Source organism: Amphichorda felina (genome assembly GCF_050947745.1).
Source record: "Amphichorda felina strain 45539 chromosome Unknown scaffold_7, whole genome shotgun sequence".
Classification (NCBI taxonomy): domain Eukaryota; kingdom Fungi; phylum Ascomycota; class Sordariomycetes; order Hypocreales; family Bionectriaceae; genus Amphichorda; species Amphichorda felina.
This window is the reverse complement of record NW_028145043.1, coordinates 69,093-94,833: the sequence shown is the minus strand read 5'-3', so window position 1 is coordinate 94,833 and position 25,741 is coordinate 69,093. Positions and strand designations below refer to the sequence as shown.

Below are 25,741 nucleotides of genomic sequence, written 5' to 3'. Positions count from 1 at the left end.
CTGCAGCTAACCAACGTAATAGAGGGGCAGCCAAGACTTCAAAGTCGAGTGTTCCTGGATCCCACGCACGTTGATGAAACGGCGCTTGGACGTCGATCCCATGTCCCTCTACCATGCGAGCAAGTGCTAGGCAGGATTAGGAGACTTGGGCATCCTCAAAGAGAAACATCTGGTTTGACTTGGACCTTGGCCTCGTTTATTACCGCACATACGAGTCAATAATCGGCGATGGTGATGTGATCCAGTGCTGCTGTCGACGAAACGCCCAAGGTATCGAAGGGGTTGCGTGGGGTGGCTGGATGAGGCAAGCCCACCGGTGATCAGCATCGAGCGGGAGGATGGTAGGATTCAAGAGAGGAGAGACGAGATCTGCCCACGAGGACGACCGCTGGGATGCAAGATGGAGACGGGAGGCCGCATTTGACATGCAACTGCATCCTGTTACGTTCCGTTTAACGCGACATGGATAAATCGTGAATCAGCCATTCTCACTGTTCAGCTGTTGACGGGGAGGTGCTTCTCCTAGATCGGCAGGCGCTGGTCACTTGTCAAAGCTCACTGTCAAAGCCACGTGACCCCGCGTCGCACCCAGCCATCAACCCCAGAAGATGCGCCAGATTGCCGTCTTGCAGCCTCAAAGCTTAAACAGATCTCGTTCGACGCGCCCTTGACGCGAACCACCCACGACACCCCGCCCAAATGCCCGGTGGTCGCAAGCCCAAGCAGCCTGCGCCGCCTCCCCGACCGCAAAATACCCTCGTTCTCGATAATGGCGCCGCGACCCTGAAGGCTGGTCTCGTCCGCGGAACCGCCATTGATCAGCCCCTCGTGGTACCCAATTGCATCGCCCGCGATCGCTACAAGAAGGTATATGTCGCCAACGAGCTCGAAAAATGCCGCGACTTCAGTGAGATCCAGTTCCGGCGCCCCGTCGACCGGGGGTTTGTTGTCAGCTGGGAGGCCCAGAGAGAGATATGGGACCGTCAATTCATCGACGACAATGCTCCTCTGAAATGCGACCCCGGCGAGACGCGGCTCATCCTTGCTGAACCGCCAAATAACCTGCCCGCTCTGCAGGCAAACTGCGACCAAATTGTGTTTGAGGAATATGGGTTTGCAAGCTACTATCGTGGCGTTGGTATGTGGTGCTTCCAACTACCCTCCTGTCCATGGACAAGCCATCTGACCGTCGTTTAGGAGCAACATTCAATGCCTACCACGACGTGCAAAACCTCTTCCGAACCCCAAGAGACTCTCCAGACGTTGCCAATACCCCGGCTGAGGCAATTCTCGTAGTTGACTCTGGCTACTCGCACACGACTGTGACGCCAGTCCTCACCGGCCGCCCTCTCCATTCAGCAGTCAGACGACTCGACGTTGGAGGCAAGCTCCTGACAAACTATCTAGCTCGCCTACTATCACTGCGTCACTTTGACATGAGAAATGAGACCTACATCGTCAATGAGATGAAGGAGGCCGCCTGTTTCGTGTCGAGCGACTTCAAAGATGACTTGGAGAAGTGCTGGAAAGGCACACGGGGTGATAGACGGCAGGACTACGTAACAGGGGCTGGAATTGCCAAGGATTACATTCTGCCCGACTTTCACCAAAGATCCAAAGGGTTGCTCTGCGACTACGACCCGACGCGCCACTCCAAAGCTAAGACCATTGCGGCTGGTAAGCAGGCAGACGAGGACGTCCTCACGCTGCGCAACGAGCGTTTTGCTGTTCCCGAGCTCGTCTTCAACCCCTCCGACATGGGGATGCGCCAACCAGGTTTACCAGAACTGATTCACGAGTCCCTGCAAGCTCTCCCCATTGGTCTGTGGCCGGCCATGCTAGCCAACATTATCGTCGTTGGTGGCAATGCACACTTCGATGGATTCATCCAGAGACTCCAGAAGGAAGTGGTGCAAAGGTTTCCAGATGACTGCGTCGTCCGCGTCGCCCGGCCAGCGGACCCCATTACAAGCACATGGCATGGGGGTGCAAATTTAGCCAACCACGCCAATATTGAGAAGCTTTGCGTCACCAAGAAGGAGTATGAGGAACACGGCGCTTACTGGGTCACTACCAAATTGTCAAAGGGTCTCGGTGGTGGCTGAGTTGTACTCGACCCAGAACCATCTCACCACTTCCTCAACAGCCCATGATTTCTGAAGAGACACCGGATCACCAATCATCCACTGCATCCGCAACGTCGTACGCGTCACATTCGACCCTGTGTTGTCCTCTGCGTCTCAAACACCCACCCGTGTTCCAAACACACAGCGCCAAGGGTCTGCCGTGACCGGTCAGGCCACCTATAAGCCGTCTTCAGGCGGCCGCAGAATGTACGATGGTGACCGAGGTAGGCAGCGAATTCGTTGACCGCCCGATGTCACTTAGCTCGTGGCCTTCAGGCTGATCGTTCAACTCTAATAACCGAGCTCGTGTCGGGGAGGGAGGACGGAGTCATAATGGTCATTCAACAGTGCCGCAAGTATGTGGACTTATGATGGACGTTTACGGGTCCGTGGGCAGGACTCAGCATCGATGATGAGTGGAGTTGCTGTCAATTGATCAGGTATACAGAGTACTGAGCTGCGATCGAAGCATTCGCATCTTTCAGCGTATGGCGCCCCACCAGCAGTCAATCTTATGCAGAGCGAATGCCATCCTGTTTCTGGCCGCGGTGTCGCCTTCTTGTGATACCAGCGCTGTCGTGTATCCTCAGAGTCCCATCCCGGTCTTGGTAGTCATCCCTGGGCACTTGCACAGCATACCCCATCTCCAGGTGCTCAATGGAGGCACCTTAACGAGGGCAAATATAGCATAGTTGCCGTTTTACAAGCGGTTCAATCCGCGTCCTCGGGAAGCACACCCTATGGTATATGTCAGTTTGTGGTTTAGTTTCTTGGGTGTCAGCAGCTTTCCGGGTTGTCCTACAATCACACTGTCGCTTCAGTTAGCCATTTGGACGTTGATAGTGAGCTACAAGGCCCCGGCACTTACAAAGTTCGCCGTCGATCCCTCATTGTGGTTGATGCAATATCCGCCGCAGCACTTTCTACAGAAGCGCTGCGTTCGTTGAATGCAAGAGTGGCACTACACCCAGTCAGTCAATTTTCCATTCGGCACAGCGCCGGGCGCGCGAAAGTGACATACATTGAGGCCGCATTCCCAGCAGCTCCTGTCAACTCGAGGCTACAACTCGGTTAGCCATTGTATTGCCATGTGTGGGGGAAAATTGTACGACGCCAACAGATAAAGGTCGGCGGCGTCAGAGACTCCAACAAACGCTGCATACATTTTGGTGCCGGGAACAGCAGAGGCCAGCCGGTGGAAGCTTTCTCAACTCGTGCCGCGTCACCTCGACGATGCTCCGTAGGTTGACGAATCATTCTTGCCGGCGCACTCTTGACAGAGACCCTTTCGTACCTTGATTTTCACATTCGCGAATTCGGGATCTAAGTCATCATATAGCCCGGGGGCGCCATCGCCATCCACAATGACCACGGAGGCCTGATGGCCGTGCTGGCCTGGCAGGACATAGCACGACTCGCACCACCATTTATGGCAACTGGCGCAGTACCGGTTCCGGAGGCACTCAACACATCGCGGAGTGAAGTCATCAGCCGGTAGTCGAGGGGTCGTTGCGGCCCAGACAGAGGAGGACAGGATGGGAGGAGGCGCAAGGAGCGGGAGCTTGCTGGGGGCGTGGCGGGCACCATGCTTCACCATCTCCTCTGGGCACTTCCCGCATCCCTCGCACGGCGGGACGGCAAAGGTGGCAACCGCTGGCGCGTTGTCGGCGACCAGGGGCAGCTTGCCAAAAGCGGGGGAGTTGCGGTGTCGCGGGCCCTGGCACAGGACGGCGTCAAAGGCGATGATGCCGTCGCATGCGAGCAGGCAACTCGCCCACTCCTCGGGTACGTGCTTCGGGATCATGCGGCCCTTCTTGGACCACCACATGTCGCCCTCGCGACCGAGAGACGTCGACAGAGACCGCTGGCTCTTCTGGTTCCACTCGGCGCTAATTGAGGACTTGTCGATGCCGGAGATGGGCGCGGCGAGCGTGTCCTTTGATCCAAACACATAGAGCGCCTTGAGCCGAGGAGTTCCCTCAGGGCGACTGCTGCGGCAGGCGTACTGCAGCGAGCCGCGAAGTTTGCCGTGGTTCAGGTTCTTGACCTCGCGGATGGAGAGGATCCGCACGCTGTAGGTGGAATCATTGATGATATCGTTACACAGCTCGGCGGTCACGGACAGGCCGTCGAGAACGAGGGTCTGGACATCCTGGAGGAGGCTACGTTGCTGCAGGGCAGCAAAGATGCCCCTCAGCGGTCCAGAGTAAAAGCTGGAGGGTTTGCGCCGTCAACGTCGGGCTTATGTACACCTTTGGCCGGAGTCGACTCACTCATCTTCAGTTAGATTCTCGTCGAGCTGGACATTGCGCCAGACCTGGCCGCCGTGGTCGATACTGTCAATGTCGAACTGGGCGCGCTTGACCCTGGAGAGATCAAGGTGACGGAAGACGCCTGGGGACTCGTAGACGAGACTTCGGAATCCACGGTTGGTGGATGCGAGACTCAGCAGGCTGTGGACCGGGAGATATGGGATGATGTTGTCGAGGACAAGGCGGTTGAGGAGTGTCTGGAGGAGGGGGTTGGTCGGAGCTGGTAATTCAGTCTCAAAGCGCGTTCGGTCGACAACAGTCGCTTGGAGCATGTCAGGCGGCCAGAACCAGGGCGCGAGATGAGACGGAGCAGACGGGGCAGGCTGGAGGTCGTCTCGTAGACAGGGTGCGTTGGGGCTAACGGCTAGCTTGTCGATCTAGGTTCCGTGTAAGTCAGCTTAGTTGGTTGGTGGCAGTTGTTCAAGGCCGTACAGTGTATCTTAGACCAGTTATGGGGAAGACTCAATGGATATGGAGAGGGTCATGGGCCTCGTGTCGTCTCGGGTGATGGAGCTCTCGAGGCCAGAGGAGATGGGTTGAGCCTGGGTTGAAGTACTATGTACGGATAGGCATGGGAGATATTTGAGATCTGCCGCTTCAAACGCGGCGCGCCAGGCCAGAAACCATTCGATGAGACAAGGGCCGGGGTTGGATTGGAGTCATTGGACCAAGACAACAAGGGTCGGGGGGTGCGAAGTGGTACGGAATACACGGATGCAGGATGGACTGATGGTTGAGGACGAAATGTTGGCGAGGGTGGTCCAATGGTAGCCTGAGGCTCCAGCAAGCAAGCCGGGACGGGGGGGGGGATGATCTGGGGGCGCGTCTATGGCGACAAGGGCGGTTTATTAGGGGTACGGCGTGGCGGTTGGGGATGGATTGATTGGGACTCTGGGGCACCGACCCAAGCCTCTTCGAGATGAGTCGATGATCAACGGCGCATCACCGCGAGCACCGCTCGTAATTACATGCCTCAGTGCCCACGTTACATGCCCAAGAACGGGCCGGTTGATATGGACTGGTTGCTCATTTCGGAGGGGTCGAGGCCTCGAGGGCTGAATGTCGTTTGTGGGGAGTGTCAGGAAGACGTAATCCGTTTACCTCGAGTATTTGCGTTGGCCTTTAGGCGCATCAAACCCCCACGTCACGTCCCCAATGCCACGTCCCACACCACTTCCCGTCCAGATCTGGGTGCATACGAATATGTATGTAGTACGTTCACATTCGTCCCGCGGAGGTTCTGAATGCCAGTACTAGTACTACTCCGTATGTGATACCAGTCTACATCTGCATAGAACTATGTGGGGATGCGCTTGGTAACGTTAGTTGGCGCGCATGGGGTAGTGCTATTAACTTAGTAGTAATACCTAACAACTGCCACCTGGCAACTGACCGTCGCAGCACATGAGCTCCGATGGCGGCATCTGTTGCTGATCACGTATCAAGGGTCCAATATTGGTCCGATGTTGACGCATCCACGACACTACGAGGCCGACGCGAGACGGCTCCAGCTCCAAGGCAGATCAACTGCGACACAAGAAGCATTGCTGTCCGATCTGCGGGTTTGCGCAATTCTACCCAGATGCCGTCTGGCAACACTCCTCCTCCACGCATACGAATACACGTGCTACAAACATCTGCGCAGTCAATATGTGCGCACGGGAAACGGGTACCAGACTCGCAGACCGTCCATCTCTGAGTGCGTCCAAAGAGTCGACGACTAATTTCGCAACGTCTACGGTATTTCTTACTCATAGGCCACACGAGACGCGATGTTCCAACTCCCCCCCCCATCTCCAACTGTCGCACGTGACCCAATGGCAGCTCCTAGAACGCCACCGAACCCGCTGACTGATGCAGCGATACTGGCGAGTGAAAAGTGACGACATCGGCCTCGCGCAGCGAGACCCTCTCTTCCGCGTCGCCCCGCTGCCTGGGGCAGCGATTCCCGCTAAATAACATTTATCTTTGCTACTACTATTCTCCACGCCCATGAGGAGCCCATGTCTCACTCCCATATCTCACGTTCGACCTTGGGCAACAACACTTAGAACATGGACCAGGCGCCGACGCCTTGGTGGTCGGGCGCCTTTACCGTCTTGCCCCCCACGGCCACGTCCTCCAAGAACCTTCGCGGCGACAAGATCCTCTTACCGCAATCCGCTCTCGAGCAGCTTCTCGCTGCTTCCCCATCCCCGCCGCGATCCGGTGCGACCTTCACGTCTTACGATCCTTTTAATCCCTACGCATCCTCCAATGGAGGCTCCTCGTATCGCGACCAAGCGCAGCTCCCGAACCCGCTTATGTTCCGCCTCGTGAATCCCAAGAACAATAATGTGGTTTATACGGGGATTCGAGAGTTCTCCGCCCCAGAAGGGTCCATAGGGCTGAGCCCATACCTATTCGAGGCGCTCGGTATCGACGATAACATCTCAGCGGCAGCAGACAGTGCAGATGCGAATAATACTGTCGATCTCAGCAGTGACCAGGGCCAAACTACTCTTGAGCTCAGGGTTGATGCCCGGCAACTACCCAAGGGAACCTACGTTCGGCTGCGACCTCTCGAAGCAGGATACAACCCGGATGATTGGAAATCATTGCTTGAGCGACAGCTGCGTGAAAGCTTTACAACGCTGACGCGCGATGCCATACTGTCTGTCAAGGGAGTGCAAGGAGAGACGTTCAACTTTCTGGTCGATAAACTGGCGCCGGAGGGAGAGGGCATCTGCGTTGTCGACACAGATATCGAGGTGGATATTGAGGCGCTGAACGAGGAGCAGGCAAGGGAAACTCTTCGGCAGATCATGTCCAAGGCCCAGCCGGGTACGGCCAATGGTACCTCCAAAGGCGGAGAGCTAGATATTTGGAAGAGCGTGGAAGGACAGGTTGTCCCTGGGGAATACGTCGACTACGCCCTGCCATCATGGAACCGGTCACAGCCGCTAGAGATTGTTCTCTCCAACATTGAGGACGGGGACTCCCTAGATCTCTTCGTCAGCCCTCGCTCGTCCCGCCAGCGTGCTCTGCCCCGCGACACGATCCACGTCTTCGGAAACTTCGACCCTGCCAGAAACGGATCAAAGTCAATATTGATTGCGCCCAGCAACGTCGAGCTTGAAGACGCTGAGAGCATTCTCGTGTCCGTTCATGCGTATGCCCAGCCAGGGGGTTCGGGTGAATCGCAAACGCCCGTGACCTTTGCTGTACGAGCGCGAGCGGCACCCGCGTCAGGCCAAGAACCCCCTGTGGTAGATGACGAGGAGCAGCACTCTGCTGAAGATGAGCAGTGCAAGAACTGCTTGCAATGGGTCCCAAAGCGGACGATGGTACTTCACGAGAACTTCTGCCGAAGGAACAACATCGTTTGTCCCCGCTGCAAGTCAGTTTTTAAGGCAGGATCGCATGAATGGGACTCTCACTGGCATTGTGATCTTGACGATGCGCATGGCAACTCGATCAAAAGCAGGGCGAAGCACAGTGATGTTTTCCATGGCAGTCGCCAGTGTCCGTCGTGCGACTTTTCCACCAACTCACTCCCCGATCTAGCGAGACATCGGAGCAGCGTATGCCCAGGGAAACTGATCCTGTGCCGATTTTGCCACCTCGAGGTCCCCCAAGAGGGTGATCCAGTCAACCCATCTCCAGAGGTTGTTCTATCCGGAATGACGGCCCACGAACTTGCGGATGGGGCTCGCACGACGGAATGTCACCTATGTGACAAGATTATCCGGTTGCGAGATATGGAAACGCACATCAAGCACCACGAGCTCGATAAAGTGAACCGGTCCAAGCCCCGAATCTGCCGCAATATAAACTGCGGGAGAACGCTACATGGGGTTGGCCCGAAAGGGCAAGTAGGTGCTGGAACGGCCCACGGCCAAGGTCCGGGCAATGACCTTGGCCTGTGCTCGTTGTGCTTCGGGCCGCTCTACGTCAGCATGCACGATCCAGAAGGAAAGGCCTTGCGGCGCCGCATCGAGAGGCGGTACTTGGGCCAGCTCATGACGGGATGTGGCAAATCGCACTGCCAGAATGAGTGGTGCAAGACTGGCAGGGCAAACACGGGCCTGGAGCCAAAGGGCTCGAGTGCGCAGGCGGCCCTGCCGCTAGTCAAACCCTTACTGGCTATGATCCCGGACCAGGATCAGCCAATGTACTTTTGCGTCGACGAGTCTAATCAAACGCGGCGTAAGCTGGCCGAGATGATGGCAGCCGAGAAGGTTTGGGACTTGGAGTGGTGTGTTGCGGCGGCCGAGGCTGAGAAGGGCAATCCGGATAGGATGAGGGATTGGCTGCAGGCTTGGGCGCCTAGACGGTGAATAGGCCATTGAGACTGCAGATTTTGGACAGTTTGGGGAGTTTTTGGTGGCGATCATGGCATTATACCCGGTGTTGCAGTGTGTATAGGCATAGACATGAGGTTCCACAACGAACCGTTTGGACATAGACTAAAGGACAAATGATTGACGACAAATGACACTCTGAAGCGGGTCATGCTTGGTCTCTATTTCATGCTTATTATTCACTACGTATCTATTAGGGGGAGTCTGATGTATGTAGGTGGCGTATCTGTCATTTGGGGCACACATTTGTGAGTTGAAGCAGCAGTTTATATCCTGCTAATGAAAGACATTGAGACCGCTACAAACGAATTATAGGCAGCGTATTTGAGCACTATACTACTTATGGGTTTCTTTTATTTAGGATTATGACTGGTATGGCGGATACAAATTCAAGCAGAGTCAATTCGCAGGTTCAGAGGGCTGGAAGGTCCAAATCGTTGTGTGGCACAGGGTAGGTAGGTAGGTAAAGAGTCTGCCCTTGACGCGTTCCTCTCACCCGAAGTCCAGTCTTCTTCCTTCAATATCCAGCTCCCACTCCCGTCTTACTCACACTCGCAAGCCGGCATTAGGCACGGATGTTAGCTGTAGCTATTACAGAATCATGTGAGCGGCCGTATTCCCATTCTGCCCCTGCGGCTAGACGGGTTGACGGGCCATTGATCCCCCGAGCGAACGCCTGCGACGCGTTGACGCCCCCTCATCAGACCACCATCACTCACCTTCCAAATCTTGGCGACCTCCCTGAAACAGGCGTCCCACAGCGTCGCGGTTAGGGCTCGTGGATGACAAAGACGAGCTGCTCTCCCAGCCGTGGCATTTCTGGCAATGGCATGTGGTATTATGCCAGAGGGCTACAGGACCTCATATGCGGAGGACGCGCCTCCGCATCTCACGCATTCGTGCAGCCTGAATCTGCTGATGAGGACTCTCCCCCACGGTATTCTCCCGCCGGGGTTACATCTGCCGGGGAACCCCTGGCATGGCTAGCCATTGAACACTCGAATTGCCACGAACCACGAGGCGACATGACGAATAGGCGCTCCCCCCCTCACTTTCCGGTATTGACATCCTGGCCGGGTACTATCATACCCTGTCCAGCATCTCCCAGGTTTCAGTAATTGTTTCACAGCAATATGGACCAAGAAGCCGCACAACCTCCTGGCGATGGAATGGCAAGCGACGTTTCGATGGTCCACCTGAGTTCTCCAGATGATCCACAGCTCGTTTGTAACGGGTCGAGTGAGTTGGAGAAACACGACCCTCTTCGGCTCACGTCGACTTCGTTCCGAAATCCGAACATCTGATGCGCTTGCTGCAGCGTAGTATCCGCACAGCGGCGACTCCCCGCCAGAACCCTCCCCCCAATGCGTGGCTTGGGATGGCTTGGGATGGCTTGAGGTGGCTTGATAGACTGCCTCCGGATCGGCTGGGGAAGCGCACTTTGGGTCGGCATTTGGTTTCTTGGCCCAGGGCTGGATAAACCAAAAGATCTCTGTACCTGGCGAGCCTTTCGGATGCGCCTGCTCTTCAAGCGATGGGCTTGGTGACTCAACGGTGAAGGGGAACTCGTCGTCCCAGCCAAGCTACTACCTATGCTCTTCTGACTCCCCCTTTCGCCGTTTCCTGTCCCCCTCTGGTGGTTCCACCATGCTTCACCTAAGACGGCACTGAAACAACGACCCAATATGGCAAGCTGCGAATGCCGGGGTGACAGGGATTCCCCGCCCCTTGGCTTTCTGGAGTTTCCTGCACCACCAAGGCTGTGGCCAATGGACAGGAGGAGCCTATACAAGCGTGGGTTTGGAGGCGCTTCCAAGTTCCTCCTCGTCGGACCAGGGCGTGTATTCCCGGCCTCGGAGCCTCGAAGCCGTAGATTTCATCTACCGATTGGGGGAAGATCGGCCATTTAGTATGGCTGGCCCTGGTTGCTGGGCCTGTCGACGAGTCGATGACTATGCTCTTCTCGTTTGCCCTGCCCAGGGGACGCACCGCTGGACCTGTCGCTCGGCCCCGAGTGGATGAGATTAATCAATTGCACACGAAGGAAGCGCCAGCGACGGCCCGGATCGCGCCCTCGGAGTCAGCCTTTCTCCTCAGGCCGGACAGAGGGGCTCCTTTGGGCAAGATCTAGGTGCCGGAAACTGGTCCCGGACACTTGGACGAGATCTCACACCGATGGGAAGATTTGTATAAGTATAGACCAGTCCTGTCTTTGTCGTCAACCGATCTCTCTCGTATCATCCATCTTTGTCTTCCAGTCCCGGTTCAGTCCCAACCCGAACACAAAATGTTGACCATTGCAGCCCTCTCCCTCCTCTCTGTGGCCACGGCCCAGAAGGTTGGCGACCTGACCCCCGAAAGCCATCCTCCCATGAGCTGGTCCAAGTGCACTGGCGCTGGCGCTTGCGAGTCCGTCGAGGCCGAGGTCGTCATTGACGCCAACTGGCGCTGGACCCATGGTGGTAAGTGACCAGCAACCCCCCGTGGCACCAACCACGTCCTGACACTGTGACTATAGTCGGCGGTAGCGAGAACTGCTACGACGGCAATGAGTGGACCTCTGTCTGCTCCAGCAACGACGACTGCGCCGAGAACTGCGCTGTCGAGGGTGCTGACTACGAGGGCACCTACGGTGCCACTACCGACGGCGATGCCCTCAAGCTCCACTTTGTCACCGAGCACGAGTACGGTACCAACGTGGGCTCGCGCTTCTACCTCCTGGACGGCGCCGACTCTTACCAGATGTTCGACCTGATCGGCAACGAGTTCACCTTCGACGTCGACCTGTCCACCGTTGGCTGCGGCCTCAACAGCGCCCTGTACTTCGTCGCCATGGAGGCTGATGGCGGTGTCGCCAGCTTCCCCGTCAACGAGGCCGGTGCTCACTACGGAACCGGTTACTGCGACTCGCAGTGCGCCCGTGACCTCAAGTTCATTGGTGGCCAGGGTAACTTTGAGGGCTGGGAGCCTTCCTCCAGCGACGCCAGCGCCGGTGTCGGTAACCTCGGCTCTTGCTGCGCCGAGATCGATGTCTGGTGAGTTCATTTGGGCCCTGATTGTGTCTTCCTTGTTGGGTTGTGCCTGCTAACCGCGTCAACCTCCAGGGAGTCCAACTCTCACTCCTTCGCCCTGACCCCCCACGCCTGCGAGGTTGGCTTCAACGACTACCACGTCTGCGACGCCTCTGCCGACGAGTGCGGTGGCACCTATTCCGAGGATCGCTTTGCGGGCCACTGCGATGCCAACGGCTGCGATTACAACCCCTACCGCATGGGCAACACCGACTTCTACGGCGAGGGCAAGACTGTCGACACCAGCAAGCCCTTCACGTAAGTGACTCGGCTCGGGCGAGGAGTTCCGGGAGATGATGATGGCTAACACACTGCGCAGCGTTGTCACTCAGTTCGAGTCCAAGAACCTCCACCAGTACTTCGTCCAGGGCGACAAGAAGATCGAGATCCCCGCCCCCACCTGGGAGGGTCTCCCCAACAACAGCTCCGACATCAACCCCGGTCTCTGCGACGTCCTCTTCAGCGTCTTCGACGAGGGCACCGACCGCTACGGCGACATTGGTGGCTGGACTGCCATGGCCGATGCTCTTGCCAAGCCCATGGTCCTGGTCATGTCCATCTGGGCCGACGTAAGTGCCGCAGACCCCTGAATCTGGTGACATGGAAAGCTGACAATCTCTCCAAAGCACTACGCCAACATGCTCTGGCTGGACGGCGCCTGGCCCAAGGAGGGTGACGCTTCCACCCCCGGTGTTGCCCGTGGTGACTGCGCTGCTGACTCTGGCGTCCCCGCCGATGTCATTGCCAACAACCCTGATGCGTATGTTTTCTCTGTTTTCTCCTGGCATGATGCTGTAGACACGATGGCTAACATGGCCCCAGCTACGTCACCTGGTCCAACATCCGCTTCGGACCCATTGGCTCCACCGTCGCTTAAATGCCTTTCCAAACGGCGACATGCCTCCGCTGCACCGGGACTGGGCATACCGGTGTCCGGGTGCGAGCACGGGGGCTGGGTGAGATCAAAATACGGGACTGATAGACTTTGGGATGCTGAGGCCTCCCTGGTGGCCATTCTCATGTACATATTCGCGCGCCCATTCTTTTCTTTTTCGTCTTTTGGGCGCACGTTTTCTATACTGCGGTAGCTGAGCTCCGAATGACAAATACATGTTTTCAGAAAATAACCTGCCTCGCAATTGGAGTCCTCAATGCATGTGCTCGATGCTTTGCTCTCAGCTAGGCTGAGTGGGCGTTGGATCTGAATAGGTACATATCCGTAGTAACACATCTACTCCACATTCTTGGCTGCAGTTCCATGAATACGAAAACGAAGGCCTCGACCTCTCCACCACGAATCGTTCGATATAGTGGACACGCGGTCGATGGCAACAAGGCTAGCCCCGCATAAACCGGTCAATTAAAGTGCATCCAGCTGACCAGATATGGGGGATTGATGGGGTTGTTGAAACTCCCGAGACCCCGTCGTATAAAACAGACAAACGGTTGCTGCCGCCGCTCAACTTCTTTCTCATTCCGCTTGAAGCCCCTCTTCTCCTATACTGCTTTTATCTACGCCATTTTCCTCGGACATATTTCAACATGAGCTCCCAATCCCTAGCCAACACCACCGTTGCTATCACGGGCGCAGCCGGCGGCCTGGGCAAGGCTATCGCTATCGCCTTCCTCGAAGCCGGCAGCAACGTCGCCATCTGCGATGTGAACCAGGACCGTCTGTCCCAGGTGGAGACCGAGTGGAAGCAGTATGAAGGCAAATTCCTCGCCTCCAAGACCGACATCACGGACGAAGCCTCGGTGGAGTCGTTTGTCAGTGCCGTCGTGGCCAAGTTCGGCCGGCTGGACATGTTTGTCAACAACGCGGGCGTCATGGACACATTCGACCCCGTGGGCAGCACCACCAAGGCATCGTGGGACCGCGTCATCGGCGTCAACCTGACGGGCCTGTTCGTCACGACCAAGGCCGCCGTCAACGCCATGAGCGCCTCCGGGGGCGGCACCATCATCAGCATCGGGTCCAACGCCAGCGTCCGCGGCTTCAGCGCCGGCGCGGCCTACACGGCCAGCAAGCACGGGCTGCTGGGCCTCGTGCGCAACACGGCGGGCTTCTACGGCGACAAGGGCATCTACAGCGTGGCGCTGCTGCTGGGCGCCATGGAGGACACCAACATCAGCGAGTCGTTCCGCACCATGGGCATCAACCAGGAGGCCATGGGCAGGACGCAGCATGCGAACCCGGGGTACGTGCAGGGGCAGACGGGGGTGCCGCTGCCGGACGTGGCAAAGTACTGCATCTTCCTGGCTGACCGGGGCATTGCGGCCACTGCGAATGGAGGGAGCATCAATGTGAACAAGAACTGGCCGTATGCTTGAGGGGAGACCGGGTGGGGTATAGTTAGTTAGCACATGGGCGGGGTTGGGGAGGTGATTGCGATAATTCACTAGCTTGATGCATGGAATAAGAGGGGGACAAAATTATTCCCGACTAGGATGTGAATCTGTTTTGAGATTTGATGTGAGGAGTCCATGATGGATGAGGGGAGACGTCGTATTGTCGCTCGTACTCGTGTTCGCCAGGTGGATCCAGTATCGGGGCCTCGGGGCCGTGATGATGCGACAATCCGAGGCGAGACCTGCCAACCCCGAGTTGGGAACGTGTCTGCGTGTGCTTGCGTGGTCAGGATCCATAGAACGAGATATCATTGGCCACCCTGTATTGAAGTTGGCCTCGAATTTCGCAAGTGAGTCTCCTGTGTTGCAGGTTCGAATGGAGGATGCCTAATGCTGCTGCTCTTAAACTGATCGGGAGTGATGAGGATGGGAACAAAGGCCGAAGGACACTACTACGCAGGTATAGAAAAAGACCCAAGTATGATTCATCCAGTACGACATATCTAATCACCGTATAATTGGCGGAAAGATAATGCGGGCATCGCTAATAGGATGAAACCTGCAAGCAAGTGGAAGTCGGGGACCCGGTCGGAGAGGAGTACCATCGGCAGGCTTGGCAACTCCACTCCCCGGACTGAAGCCCCGACTGGAGCCCCGAGTTGAGCCCCCGAGTTGAGCCCGGACGGGATCTTAGGGCGACTGGCGGAAGCCCCGAACACATAGTACATCCCCCGGATCGGGGGCTCGCCAGCGGAGAATCTAATAATAGAATTCACAGTCGCTATGAAACAGAAGAAAACATCCGTTTCTGCATATATCCCGGTGGCTACTGACGGGGCTCAGGATGGCTGTCGGCTGAACCAGCCAGCTCATTTAAGTCGTTGAGTGGCTGAGGTTGGGGTTCGAACGAGGAGGTCGACGAGTCGATGTTGGTTGACCACGCTGCAAGATCTTGTACTCAGCTTAGGATCTTTGTGCATCCGCCTGTAAAAGTCATCTTAGAATTTCATGTTTTACTGGCCATTGATTGACCTAGGATACGGAAGTGCCCGTTGTATGGTCTGGACCGACAGTGCCACAGTGTGGGGGTGGTTATTTTGGGACTTGCTAACAAAGAATGCAGCAACCCACGTAGACACAGAGACACCCACCCACTTAGACCATGGCAAGACGCACGCTAAGATAGATACAGGATGAGGATGAGAATCTTTTCTACTAGTACACCTTGAAACCTTTTTTTAAAGTAGAGAATTTTTTATGATAATAGTATTGATATTTGATGATGAGAATCAGGGTGAGAACCTTTGGTAGAAACTTTGTAGACTGTGATAACTTTAGTAGGAGAGTAGTTAGTAGGATCATCTTTTAGAATGACTATGTAAAGTCGTGATAGCTTCGAGGATTGAGAATGACAATGGAATGATCACCGCGGAGGCCCGAAGCACAGGATACGAACAGCGCACACACCGAAGCGACAGGGACGGAGTAGAGGTCATGGGCAAGAGATCCCCTACGAGCGAAGCTTATGCGCAGTGCCAGAGCGACGGGAGGAGCGAGTCAACACAAAGACGAAAAGGGATAAGTCAGCTGGTCCAAAGCTACCTAGGGACGAAGATTTCGGAAAGCATCAAAATATCAACATTTTTGGTAGTAAGAGGTCTGCCCAGTGGACCAGATGCTAATTGGTCGGCAGAATACCCACCCTAAGAAGTTGGAAGGTACTGGAAACTGCACACATAACATTATGGGAAGGGACATCCCATAATTGACGTATAGCAGTCATTAGACACGGAAGTGGAAGAATGCAGGTGTAGGACGAAGTCGTACGATTGGAGGGGATGTGGAGACGTTGGATGGGAATCATGGGATTCTCGTGGCTGAGCCAGACTGGTGCAAAGACAGTCCTTCTGCTACTAGACTTAACGCTGTACGGAGTAGTGGAGCGTTGAATTATATACTATATATCCGAGGGTGCTTTGCATAGTTACATAGAATAGGCCGTGTTGCCGGCTACCTAGATAATCACTGGACGGAGCATTGGCCTGCGCAGGGCAGCGCGGGCATGATATAAGGCATAATAATGGCATGATGCGATGCAATGCACCAGCTGCGCATGATGTAATACTCCACTGGCACTCCCGAGTCCCGCCTTTTCTTTTGTGCCGAGCCCAGGAACACCGAATTCGGTGACACGGTGACACGGTGACACGGTGGTAGACGCCCGGAACACCCGGCGTGTTCAGCGGGTTTTTGCGGGTTTTTTGCGGCCGGAATCTTCGGCGTCCCTGGAAGCGCCGGAAGATGCACAGTGTACTTCTATGTACTATGTAAGTAATCATAGTGCTCGTATTTCAAGGTGTTCTTGGATACGAATCCATGGCCCTGGTTCTGGTGGATGTGCCTGCAAGTGGCATGCATTGATGGGTGAGCTGAAACCGACCATTGAGCCCAGCATCATGGGCAGGGTACAGACAGAGTAATACCTCGTTGGTGACCGTGTGCGTGACATATGGATTCCGAGTCAGCCAACGTCGGATCCTCCGCCGGCTTTCCGCTTACTGCCTTGGACGGCTGCACCCGCCAGATACTATCCGTCAGTGCGGTGGGATCACTGGGCTCAGGTTGTTGATATTGGGTGTTTACCTCGTAGGTGACAGCGTCGCACCCACGCGATGGAGGAGCGGGAGCTCCCAGCCCAAGCTTGGCCCAAGCAAGCTCCCGTTCCTTCTGGTCCGCAACCACCCCAGTGGCTGCTGAGTGGCTGGAGATGCCCCACAACGAGGCTGAGCATGCTCTGATTGGATGCATGAGGCACATCCACTCACCTCTGGCAACTTGGAAGCACAGGCCACCCAGTGAAGTCACTGTGCCGTGTATTGCGCGTGTCCCTCCTCCTCCCCGCCAACTTCCAGGTTCCCATCCATGTTGTCCAACTCCCAAGCTTGCCCACTTGCCTGGCCGTCGACCTTGTCGCATCCATCGTCTGTCTACCTACCAGTATCCGTTCAATCTACCAATATCCTCGGCAGCCTCACCTGTCCTACCACTACGACTACTCTTCTGTTGCTTTTCCCTCCCGTCTGTCGCTACTGCAACCGGCCCAGCCTTAGCTTATCTCTGCCCGTCTCACTCCCCGCCCACTCCCGCTGCCAATCAACCCCAACCCCAAACCCCAAGATCCGACCGGCCAGATCCAGAACCCGCTGTCCACGACTCGTCTCCGCTTTACTACAGCATACGAGTACACTCGGTGCCAAATCATACACCAAACGAACGAGATGCAACGGTCGCCAGCCTCTGTCCTCTGAGGCCTTTGTCCGCGCGTATCTCCCTGCGTGAGCCCGCGACCGAGCAAGCATCCATACGTTGTCTGCGGTGAGACCATTCCTTGCATGCATCTGGTCATCTGCCCGCCGACCCATCTATCCCTCACCACGGACGGACCAAACTTGCCATTCACGCCAGCTCCTTCGCTCCCCGGCTTCGTCCCATCATTTCCTGCCCTGCTGCCCTGGAATACCTCCTAGTTACCCGCCCCTACTGCTGCGGTGTACATACTGATACCTGCGTCATCTTAGATAGGTCGGCCGATAGCGGCTCCAACTGTCATTGCATCAGCCCACCGCTATACCAAGGGTGACCACCTTCAGGCCAGCGCCCAACAGGGCACCGCCAACCGATTCCGATACCATCCTCATTCCCGAACCTTTGCGATCCACGACTCTCCCGCTCGCTTGTCTCCTTCCCGGAGCGCCGATCCGACCATGGGCAACACCAACACCAAAGAGTCCGCGCCATCCGACGGCGGTCATCGTCGTTCTCTCGTCGACCCGTCTGCCCAGAATGCGGACCGTGAACGGGAGCGTTCGTCGCGCAATCGCGTGAGTAGGGGGGACCTGAGTTTTCTGGGTCTCACGGGATCATCTACTGGCCGCGATCGACGAGATCGCCCAGATGCGCCTTTTGAGCACAAGGAAACAAGAGCGGAGCGCGAGGCGAGAAAGCTTGAACGGGAGCGAGTCGCTCGTGCCAAGGAGCGTGAGCGCAGCCTCAAGGAAGAGCACGTTGACGGCGGCTATCTCGTCACTCTTGGGACGTATACTGGCACCGAAGACTTCAGCAAGCCTACAGTGCGGCAGCTCCAGGTATGTGGCATATTTGCCCGTCGCCGCTTTCCGGCCCATTCCTGCGCATTATAACTGATTTGTCTCCCTGTTGTAGATCGAACGGAAGCTTGCTCCCTTCTGGAGGGGGCTCAACGACTGGTCCGACAACTGGGCAGAGCACCAGCTCATTGCGGCTGCTCGTGGCCTTCCTATACCTGCCGCTGACGAGACCCCGGACCCGGAGCTTGTCCCTCGACCGCCGCCTCCCCAGCCCGAATCAAGCCGCAACTTGCAGAATCTGACGGTGCCTATGGGGCCTAGGACTCTCTCCGCGGCCTCAGATCGAAGTGGTTCTGGAGCTCAATCGCCAACATCGGGCGCACCTGCGAAAAGCTCTCCGTTCAAGGCCAGTGGGAGAGCAAAAGCGATTGCAGCAGCGCTTAGCTATGGCTCCCGCAACGCTTCCTCGACAGATTTAGCCCCCAGGGAGGTCAACCTGCCCAATGACCCGTTCGTTAATGGCCAACCCCTGGAGGTGTTTCTTTACAAGGATGCCACCGAGTGCCCTATTTGCTTCCTTTCCTACCCACCTTACCTTAACAGGACTAGATGCTGCGACCAGCCTATTTGCAGCGAGTGCTTTGTGCAGATAAAGCGAGCCGACCCTCATCTACCTGAGCACCACCCGGATGGTCAAGCCCGGGATCCCAACGAGGGGCTGAGTCCGGAAGACCCCCCGGAGATGCTGATTTCGGAGCCGGCTGCATGTCCCTACTGCCAGCAACCCGAGTTTGGCGTGACCTACGAACCTCCTCCCTTCCGACGCGGACTCGCCTACTCTGCCTCGACTTCGAACCTCGGATCTGCAACTCCCATGTCCTCCTCTCAAAGCTCCCTGCATTCCCCATTGCCCAACTCACCTGCACAGCCTGGACGCAGAAGAGCGCACAGTCTGTCAGCCAATGCGCCCAATGTCATCACCACAGACCGCGTTCGCCCTGACTGGGCAACTAAATTGGCATCCGCTAGAGCTCACCAGGCCCGGAGAGCCGCAGCTGCTACAGCTCTGCACACGGCGGCATTCCTCGTCAGCGGGGACAACGAGCAGAGGTCTATTCTGCGCCCAGGCCGATTCAGCAGGAGAAACACTGGCCGTGATCAGGGCTCCGGGAGTGCTCCTGCGGATACGCGCAATGATCGATCTAGCGATGCAGCAGGGGCTTCAGCAGAACCCGGAGAAGAAACAGCGCAGCGCCAACCAGGCAGGGCTCGCCGCTCGAGGGTAGATGAACTGGAGGAAATGATGTTTATGGAAGCCGTCCGCCTATCGTTAGCCAGCGAGGAGGATCGCAAACGCAAAGAGGAGAAGGCCCTGCGCAAGGAAGCCAAGAAGCGGGAGAAGGAAGAGAAGAAAGCCGCAAAGAAGCAAGGAAGGAGTCCCTATGATGGAACCCCCAGCGGCGGTGCGAGCGCCAGCAGCCTGTCCCTCAGCCACTTTGGCCGCAAGCGAGGTAATAGTGCCGCCAGTCACCTGCGGATGGAAGCCACTGTACAGGGAGCAACGCAGGCCTCCAAGAGCGGGGACACTTCCCCAACTCCGGAAACCAAGGGCTGCCAAAAACCAGACGAGAATGTATCGGGCGACAAGGGCAAAGGCATTGATCGAGTAGTTGGCTCGGATCCGTCGGCCTCCGAAGCAAGCCCGGCCCTGGGCTCGCTACCCATCCCGACGAGTCGAGGCGGATCACACCTGCGCCAGATTAGCAATGCGTCATCGCTTGGATCCTCTAGCGTCGACACTCCCTCTGGTAGCTACAGCGGGCAGGGATACCAGGGCCCCGAGGGGGGAAGCCCCAGGGCTAGCGGCATGAGTGTCAGCGGCCAGAGCGAAGATGGGGATCGAGACACGGGGAGTGAGCCGATGTTCAACTTCCGTAGCCTTGCCGAGATTGTTGGTGTCAACATCGACGATGGGTCCGCGACACAGTATGACGATGGAGACGAGTCTCCTGGAAAGGGTCAGACGTCGACGGGGCGCCCTCTGTCACAGGTGGACGAAGACGAGAAGGCGGAGGCAGAAGCAGAACATGTCGAGGAGCGCAGGAACGTTGATCCAACCACGGGGGAGCCAATCGGGGCGCGCACCGACGAAGAGACCTCTGGACGTCACCAGGATGGCCCGCCCGCGGAGATGATGAACACCGAGAGCTCTGCGCCTCCACAGGGTGTCGCGATCGAGGATAAGCAACTCGGACACTCCAGTGTAGAAGAGCAACCGTTGCGAATCACCTAGTAAGACTGCCAGTCCAGCAGGAGATACGAGTTGAGGAATGGCGAGACCCATCTCCGGTAAGAAGCATCATATGGTGGCGGTTGGGAGCTTTGGCTGGACTATTACTTGGATCGCAGCGGCGTTTAGGTTTTCTTTCTCTTCTTCACCCCCATCATCATGTATATGACTTTTCTAGCGTGTTACTGTGTGAGGAACCGGTATTTAAATCGGAAAGCGCTCCTGGGCAACACGGGAGTTACGACAATCGATTTTTATTTTGTTGCTGGAGCGAGTGTCGTTGGTTCGGCTGGAGCGATGTACATACATATAACTCTGTAGGGGGTATAGAAGAGAATATTTTATATGAACATTCTCACATCTGACTCTGCGGGCCAATTGCCTTGGCATCTTTCTTTGCAGGGTTCGTGTCGGTCTTTAATTAGGCTGGATAATTCTCATGGCCGTTGGAGACGCATGTTCATGCATTATTGCTGGCATACATACACACAGGTTACAGGCGTCCATTTCCAGGGGACTTGATGTAGGCATCGTGCATGCGTGCAACGCTGCGATGTTGGAGACTTGGGATAAGGTAGGGGGTCGGGATATCCTGAATGGTGCGTTACCTCTGGCCCCCAATAATGCGATGGATAACATGATGTCAAAGCCGGGCTTCTATCATATGCGATTACCTGTACGGTAGCATCCATGACTGGTCGAGTTTACTCAAGGAAGCTTACCAGGCTTGCAAACCCGGCGGCTGGGTAGAGATCTTCGAAGCTGCCGCTATGATGCAAAGCGACGCTAACTCCGTTTCCGACACGAGCGCGCTACACGAATGGGGCAGGTTCTTTATCCAGGGGGGGCAAGAAGATGGGCCAGACCTTCACCACAGTGGAGGATGATTTGCAGAGGAAGTCAATGGAAGAAGCTGGGTTCGTTGATATTCACGCTGTCGACTTCAAGGTATCTGTCCATTCTTCCCACCCCAGGATTCCCTCCATAGAGGACAGCACTACTCTTTTCCATCGCCCTGCCCTAGAGTCCTGTCGGCGGGTGGCCAGCGGACTCGAAACTGCGACAGGTCGGCCAATTTGCACTCGCTGCTCTTGAGATGGATTTTGAAGGCTACGTGTTGTTCATGACCAGCCAGCTTCTGGGCTGGACGATGCAAGAAGTCGCGGTGTACTGCGGCCAGCTTCGGCGTGAGCTTCACTCAGGGAAACATCACCCCTTCCTCCGTGCGAGGGCAGTCTACGCCCGAAAACTAGGGCTTTTCGATGACGAGGAGAACAAGGACTGATGCACTATGATGAACGTATGACCGTACGACATGGATGCTGTTTTGTTCTGGATAAGAGAGTGGCAGTTGCGATGCCTCGCATTTTTACCTTGACTCATCTTCTTCAGTGCTGCTTGAGACAAGATTCTCCCTCGAGCCTATCTCTTCCATCGCAATCTCCGTATCTACCTTCTTGTACCCCTGGCGCCTGGTCCTGTATCTCCTCAGGCCAAACTTTACCCCCAACACCACAAGAACAATCAGCCCTGCCAGCACGACCAGAGACACCCAGACTCGCCATCCGCGGAAGCAGCACGGATACAGTGACATGAAGACCCCGACGCCCCACTCTAGCCATGACTTTGTCCTCCTGTGGTCGGGCATGAGGCCCTTGCGCACGAGGTGTTTCACGGCTGGGCCTTGCGGGCCGGAGACGAATCGCTTGAGGCCAAAGTACGGCACGACCTTCTGGCGAGGATGGTCGTCCGGATACTGGGCATCACCCCAGATGCCGTCAAAATAGAAGAACGAGGTGAGGTTAGACGCGGCAGAGACGTTGGATCCTGGCGGGAGCAAGCGCGTCAGGGTGAAGGTGTCGGGGTCGAGGTGATAGAAGTACGCGGAGAGGACGGGGTCCCAGATCAGGCCGGCGTCGCAGTAGTCCACCAATACGTCGTCGTGGATGTGATCACTACACGAGAAGGTTCATGTTAGTACCTTACCGGAGGTGTACGGGGCTACCAGGGAGAGGGGTCGAATAACTGACCCGTCAGATGCGTAATTGGCGTGTGAGCCGTATGCGCTGAACACGATGGGCTATCAAGACAGACACACAACGTGTTAGATGAAAGATGGTAGCCAGTGCCAGAACGAGGTGCACATACCCTCTCATCTTTGAGTGAGAGACCCTCGTCATCCCAATCATAGGCAGAGCCGTCCCGGTGCTGGCTGTAGTATATCCCTCTGGGCTTTCCATCTTGGAACCGGACCATGTTATGTTCCCTTGGGGATCATTCGACTCAGCTCAGATACTTGTGTGTGGATACAGGATAACGCGGGAGGCCAAACTCACCAATCGCCGACATGATCCCCAAAATGCATGCCGTCCTCAGTGTCCTCTATCAAGCCGTTCAGAGGCGGGAGCACCTGGGTGATATTTGGGCCCCGGTCGTACGAGTAGAAGTAGAAGAAGAAGGCGTCGACTTCACTCGGGCTCCTCTCGACGAGAATGACCATACACGGGGTCGAGTTCAAGACCTTGCCTGACTCGTCTGGGGTCTCGCCGAGCAGCCAGGAGGGAAGGGCCGTGATGTCATCGTTGGAGGTCAATGAGACTCGCCCACCGTCAGCGTCGTTTAGGACAGCTAGATTGTCCAGGTCTAGCTTCTCCGGCAGGCCTGAGAGGGGCTTCTGGTTGATGGTGGGCGTCGTGTGCTGGATATGCTTGAGCAGGTCTGCTGGCCGGAACGGATCCTCTGAGTGTAGCCACACGAGCGGCGCTGATATTCCATATTAGTCCAATAGAGCGAAGGTGAAAAAAAAACAAAAAAAAAACAAAAAAAAAACAAAAAAAACAAATAAGGCTGATGGACCCGTTTCATACCGTATCGCGCTACATAGTCTGGGACAGTGTGCTTGGCTCCCGACAGGATGGACGAGGGCGCATCGTGGGCAGCAGTAGGGTTGGACAGGACCAGGAGGGATTGCAAGGCCAACTGGACCAGCGAACGGATACTGGTCACAGCAAACCCAGGGACTGGGTCGACAAAAAGAAAGCGTTGACGGCTCATGTCTAGTCTGGCTCTGCCAGCCGGGCCGCAGCTAGCGGGCGGTTGTCAAAAACCGGTGCGAGCAATAATATCCGTATTCGTGCAACAACCTTGGCAGGAACTCGTGAGTCGTGCCCACGGATGGGAGCCCAAGTACGGATATGCAACATGCGGCAACCGGAGAAGTGAGGTTCGTGGAAATTGTGGCGGCCCAGCAGCCCAAAGGGACGTGGAGGAGGCTTCCAAGTTCGGGAGTCACGGATGCATGTGGAACTCGTCGATGCAAGTCGACGTAGTAACCTAACAACAGGTCGACACAAACCCGCGACCGTGTCACTGTGTGGTGAGAGAGCCTGAGACATGCCCAAAAAGGCACCGAGGGCACCGAGACAATAATAACGAGGGCAGGCCGGAGCAACGGGTGCTATGGGTCGATCTTGCAGATCTTGCGACACGTTTATATTGTGGAATTCAATACTAAATCCAGTGTGTACACACTCGCACGAGCACGTACGGATGGATAGTACTCGTACTGTCCTACCATGTACACTGCTCCGTACCCGTACCCATACTCGTTCACCGTACTCCGTCCGGAGTAATGCTTATGATTCCCACCTCCCACCCAGCCGCTCGGGACTCGATTACAAAACCGCGCCCGGCTTACCCGCTCCAGCCAATCCCGCGATATGTAAACCACCATCTCTGTACGGAGTAGGTGAGCTTCCATCTCTACGAGTACCCGCAGGTCAGGCAGGCATCTACCTATTGATATCATGGCAGGCAATATCATAAATTCATAATACGTATTTCTATCAGCGCTCTCTGAAAGCATGGACTCTTATCAAGATAATACATCTATAAATACAATCGTATTATATGCTTAAATCGCTCCTTATCTCTATCCCTGGCCATGGAGCCGCGGGCCCATTTTTTCTCACCAAAAGGCGGCGCGCTATAAACAGGACGTCTCTACGAGTACGGATAACAATGTCGGATCTTCCTAGCAGCATCTACTACGAGTAGTGCGCATGGAAACATGGACATGTCCCAGAGTGTAGACAATCTAGTCCTTCCACGCCCCGGCGCACCGCTCGGGGCGATACGAGGCCCAATTCCTGGTCCAACCGAGACAGCCTTCACCCAGACATTCGGCTCGCTTCTCCCACCCGCCAGCTTTCTGCATACCACCACCGGGAAAGCCGCGTATTATGAGATACTCCCTTCATCTCCCGGCAACAGCTCGGATACGCCCAGCCGTGTGCTCCTCGTCCATGGCGTGCAGACTCCGGCCTTGGGCATGCTCCCACTCGCTCGCATCCTCCAGACGTCGTTTCCCCGCGCGCACATGGTTCTTGTTGACCTCTGGGGCCACGGGCTGAGCGATACACCTGTCGTGCCGCACAATGCCGACTTGTTCCACCAGCTGCTAGACGCTCTGCTCGACCGCCTGGGCTGGTCTTCGGCACACCTCATTGGGTTTTCCTTCGGCGGATCTCTGACATCCGGCTACGTCTCGCGGCGGCCGGAGCGGATTGAAAGCTTCACTCTTGTTGCTCCCGCGGGACTCCTTCAATCCTCGGATCTCTCCGCCGAGGAACAGGGGCACATGCGTGGTGACGACGAGTCTGCAGCCAGGAAGTGGGTGTTGGAATGGCTCGAGGGCGGCGAGTTGGTCGTCCCTGAGGATTGGAGGCAGAGGGTCGACAAGGGCGAGGTTGTCGCTGAGGCTGTGCGCGAGTGGCAGATGCGTCACCATCCCGGCCATGCCGCCGCTGTTGTTGCCATTGTCAGAGACGGTGGTGTCTTTGATACACATGCCGAGTTCGCCAAGGCGGCGCGTACTGGTATCCCCTCGCTTGTAGTTCTCGGCGAGCTGGATGGCTTGTGCACCGAACAGCAGCTTAGAGAACATGGCTTTACCAATGTTTCTGTTGTCCCTCAGGTCGGGCATGGTGTAGTCAGAGACAGAGCACAGGAAGTTGCAGCATTGGTCACCGACTTCTGGACCAAGCTCACCAACTAGTACGGGGATAGCATTGTGTATAGGGCTAACGGGGTTCGAGTACCGATATAATATAGATTACTATGTAAATTTCATCTAGCGCTGGATG

The 25,741-nt window shown here is 56.2% G+C and overlaps 8 protein-coding genes across 8 annotated transcripts; 6 read left to right on the top strand and 2 right to left on the bottom strand.

Annotated features, from left to right (window-relative positions):
- Positions 1-699: 699 nt before the first annotated feature.
- Positions 700-2,105, top strand: ARP6_1 (actin family protein; the record flags this gene model as incomplete). The annotated part of the gene is made up of 2 exons (XM_083196182.1): positions 700-1,138; positions 1,198-2,105. The coding sequence occupies 2 exons, from the start codon at positions 700-702 to the stop codon at positions 2,103-2,105; spliced, it is 1,347 nt and encodes a 448-aa protein (XP_083047390.1).
- A 1,243-nt stretch (positions 2,106-3,348) lies between these two features.
- Positions 3,349-4,710, bottom strand: ACO1O0_006801 (uncharacterized protein; the record flags this gene model as incomplete). The annotated part of the gene is made up of 2 exons (XM_083196181.1): positions 3,349-4,339; positions 4,400-4,710. 2 exons carry the CDS (start codon positions 4,708-4,710, stop codon positions 3,349-3,351), a joined length of 1,302 nt encoding a protein of 433 aa, XP_083047389.1.
- Positions 4,711-6,492: 1,782 nt separating this feature from the next.
- Positions 6,493-8,757, top strand: ACO1O0_006800 (uncharacterized protein; the record flags this gene model as incomplete). The annotated part of the gene is made up of 1 exon (XM_083196180.1): positions 6,493-8,757. One exon carries the CDS (start codon positions 6,493-6,495, stop codon positions 8,755-8,757), a length of 2,265 nt encoding a protein of 754 aa, XP_083047388.1.
- A 2,311-nt stretch (positions 8,758-11,068) lies between these two features.
- Positions 11,069-12,729, top strand: ACO1O0_006799 (glycoside hydrolase family 7 protein; the record flags this gene model as incomplete). Its single annotated transcript, XM_083196179.1, has 6 exons — positions 11,069-11,243; positions 11,300-11,816; positions 11,886-12,110; positions 12,172-12,421; positions 12,479-12,612; positions 12,675-12,729. 6 exons carry the CDS (start codon positions 11,069-11,071, stop codon positions 12,727-12,729), a joined length of 1,356 nt encoding a protein of 451 aa, XP_083047387.1.
- A 665-nt stretch (positions 12,730-13,394) lies between these two features.
- On the top strand, positions 13,395-14,183 carry ACO1O0_006798 (SDR family NAD(P)-dependent oxidoreductase; the record flags this gene model as incomplete). The annotated part of the gene is made up of 1 exon (XM_083196178.1): positions 13,395-14,183. One exon carries the CDS (start codon positions 13,395-13,397, stop codon positions 14,181-14,183), a length of 789 nt encoding a protein of 262 aa, XP_083047386.1.
- Positions 14,184-17,965: 3,782 nt separating this feature from the next.
- Positions 17,966-20,600, top strand: SIP5 (uncharacterized protein; the record flags this gene model as incomplete). The annotated part of the gene is made up of 3 exons (XM_083196177.1): positions 17,966-18,086; positions 18,156-18,346; positions 18,423-20,600. 3 exons carry the CDS (start codon positions 17,966-17,968, stop codon positions 20,598-20,600), a joined length of 2,490 nt encoding a protein of 829 aa, XP_083047385.1.
- Positions 20,601-21,966: 1,366 nt separating this feature from the next.
- Positions 21,967-23,651, bottom strand: ACO1O0_006796 (uncharacterized protein; the record flags this gene model as incomplete). Its single annotated transcript, XM_083196176.1, has 5 exons — positions 21,967-22,552; positions 22,628-22,677; positions 22,746-22,863; positions 22,934-23,360; positions 23,465-23,651. The coding sequence occupies 5 exons, from the start codon at positions 23,649-23,651 to the stop codon at positions 21,967-21,969; spliced, it is 1,368 nt and encodes a 455-aa protein (XP_083047384.1).
- A 1,276-nt stretch (positions 23,652-24,927) lies between these two features.
- On the top strand, positions 24,928-25,653 carry ACO1O0_006795 (Alpha/Beta hydrolase protein; the record flags this gene model as incomplete). Its single annotated transcript, XM_083196175.1, has 1 exon — positions 24,928-25,653. One exon carries the CDS (start codon positions 24,928-24,930, stop codon positions 25,651-25,653), a length of 726 nt encoding a protein of 241 aa, XP_083047383.1.
- Positions 25,654-25,741: the final 88 nt, after the last annotated feature.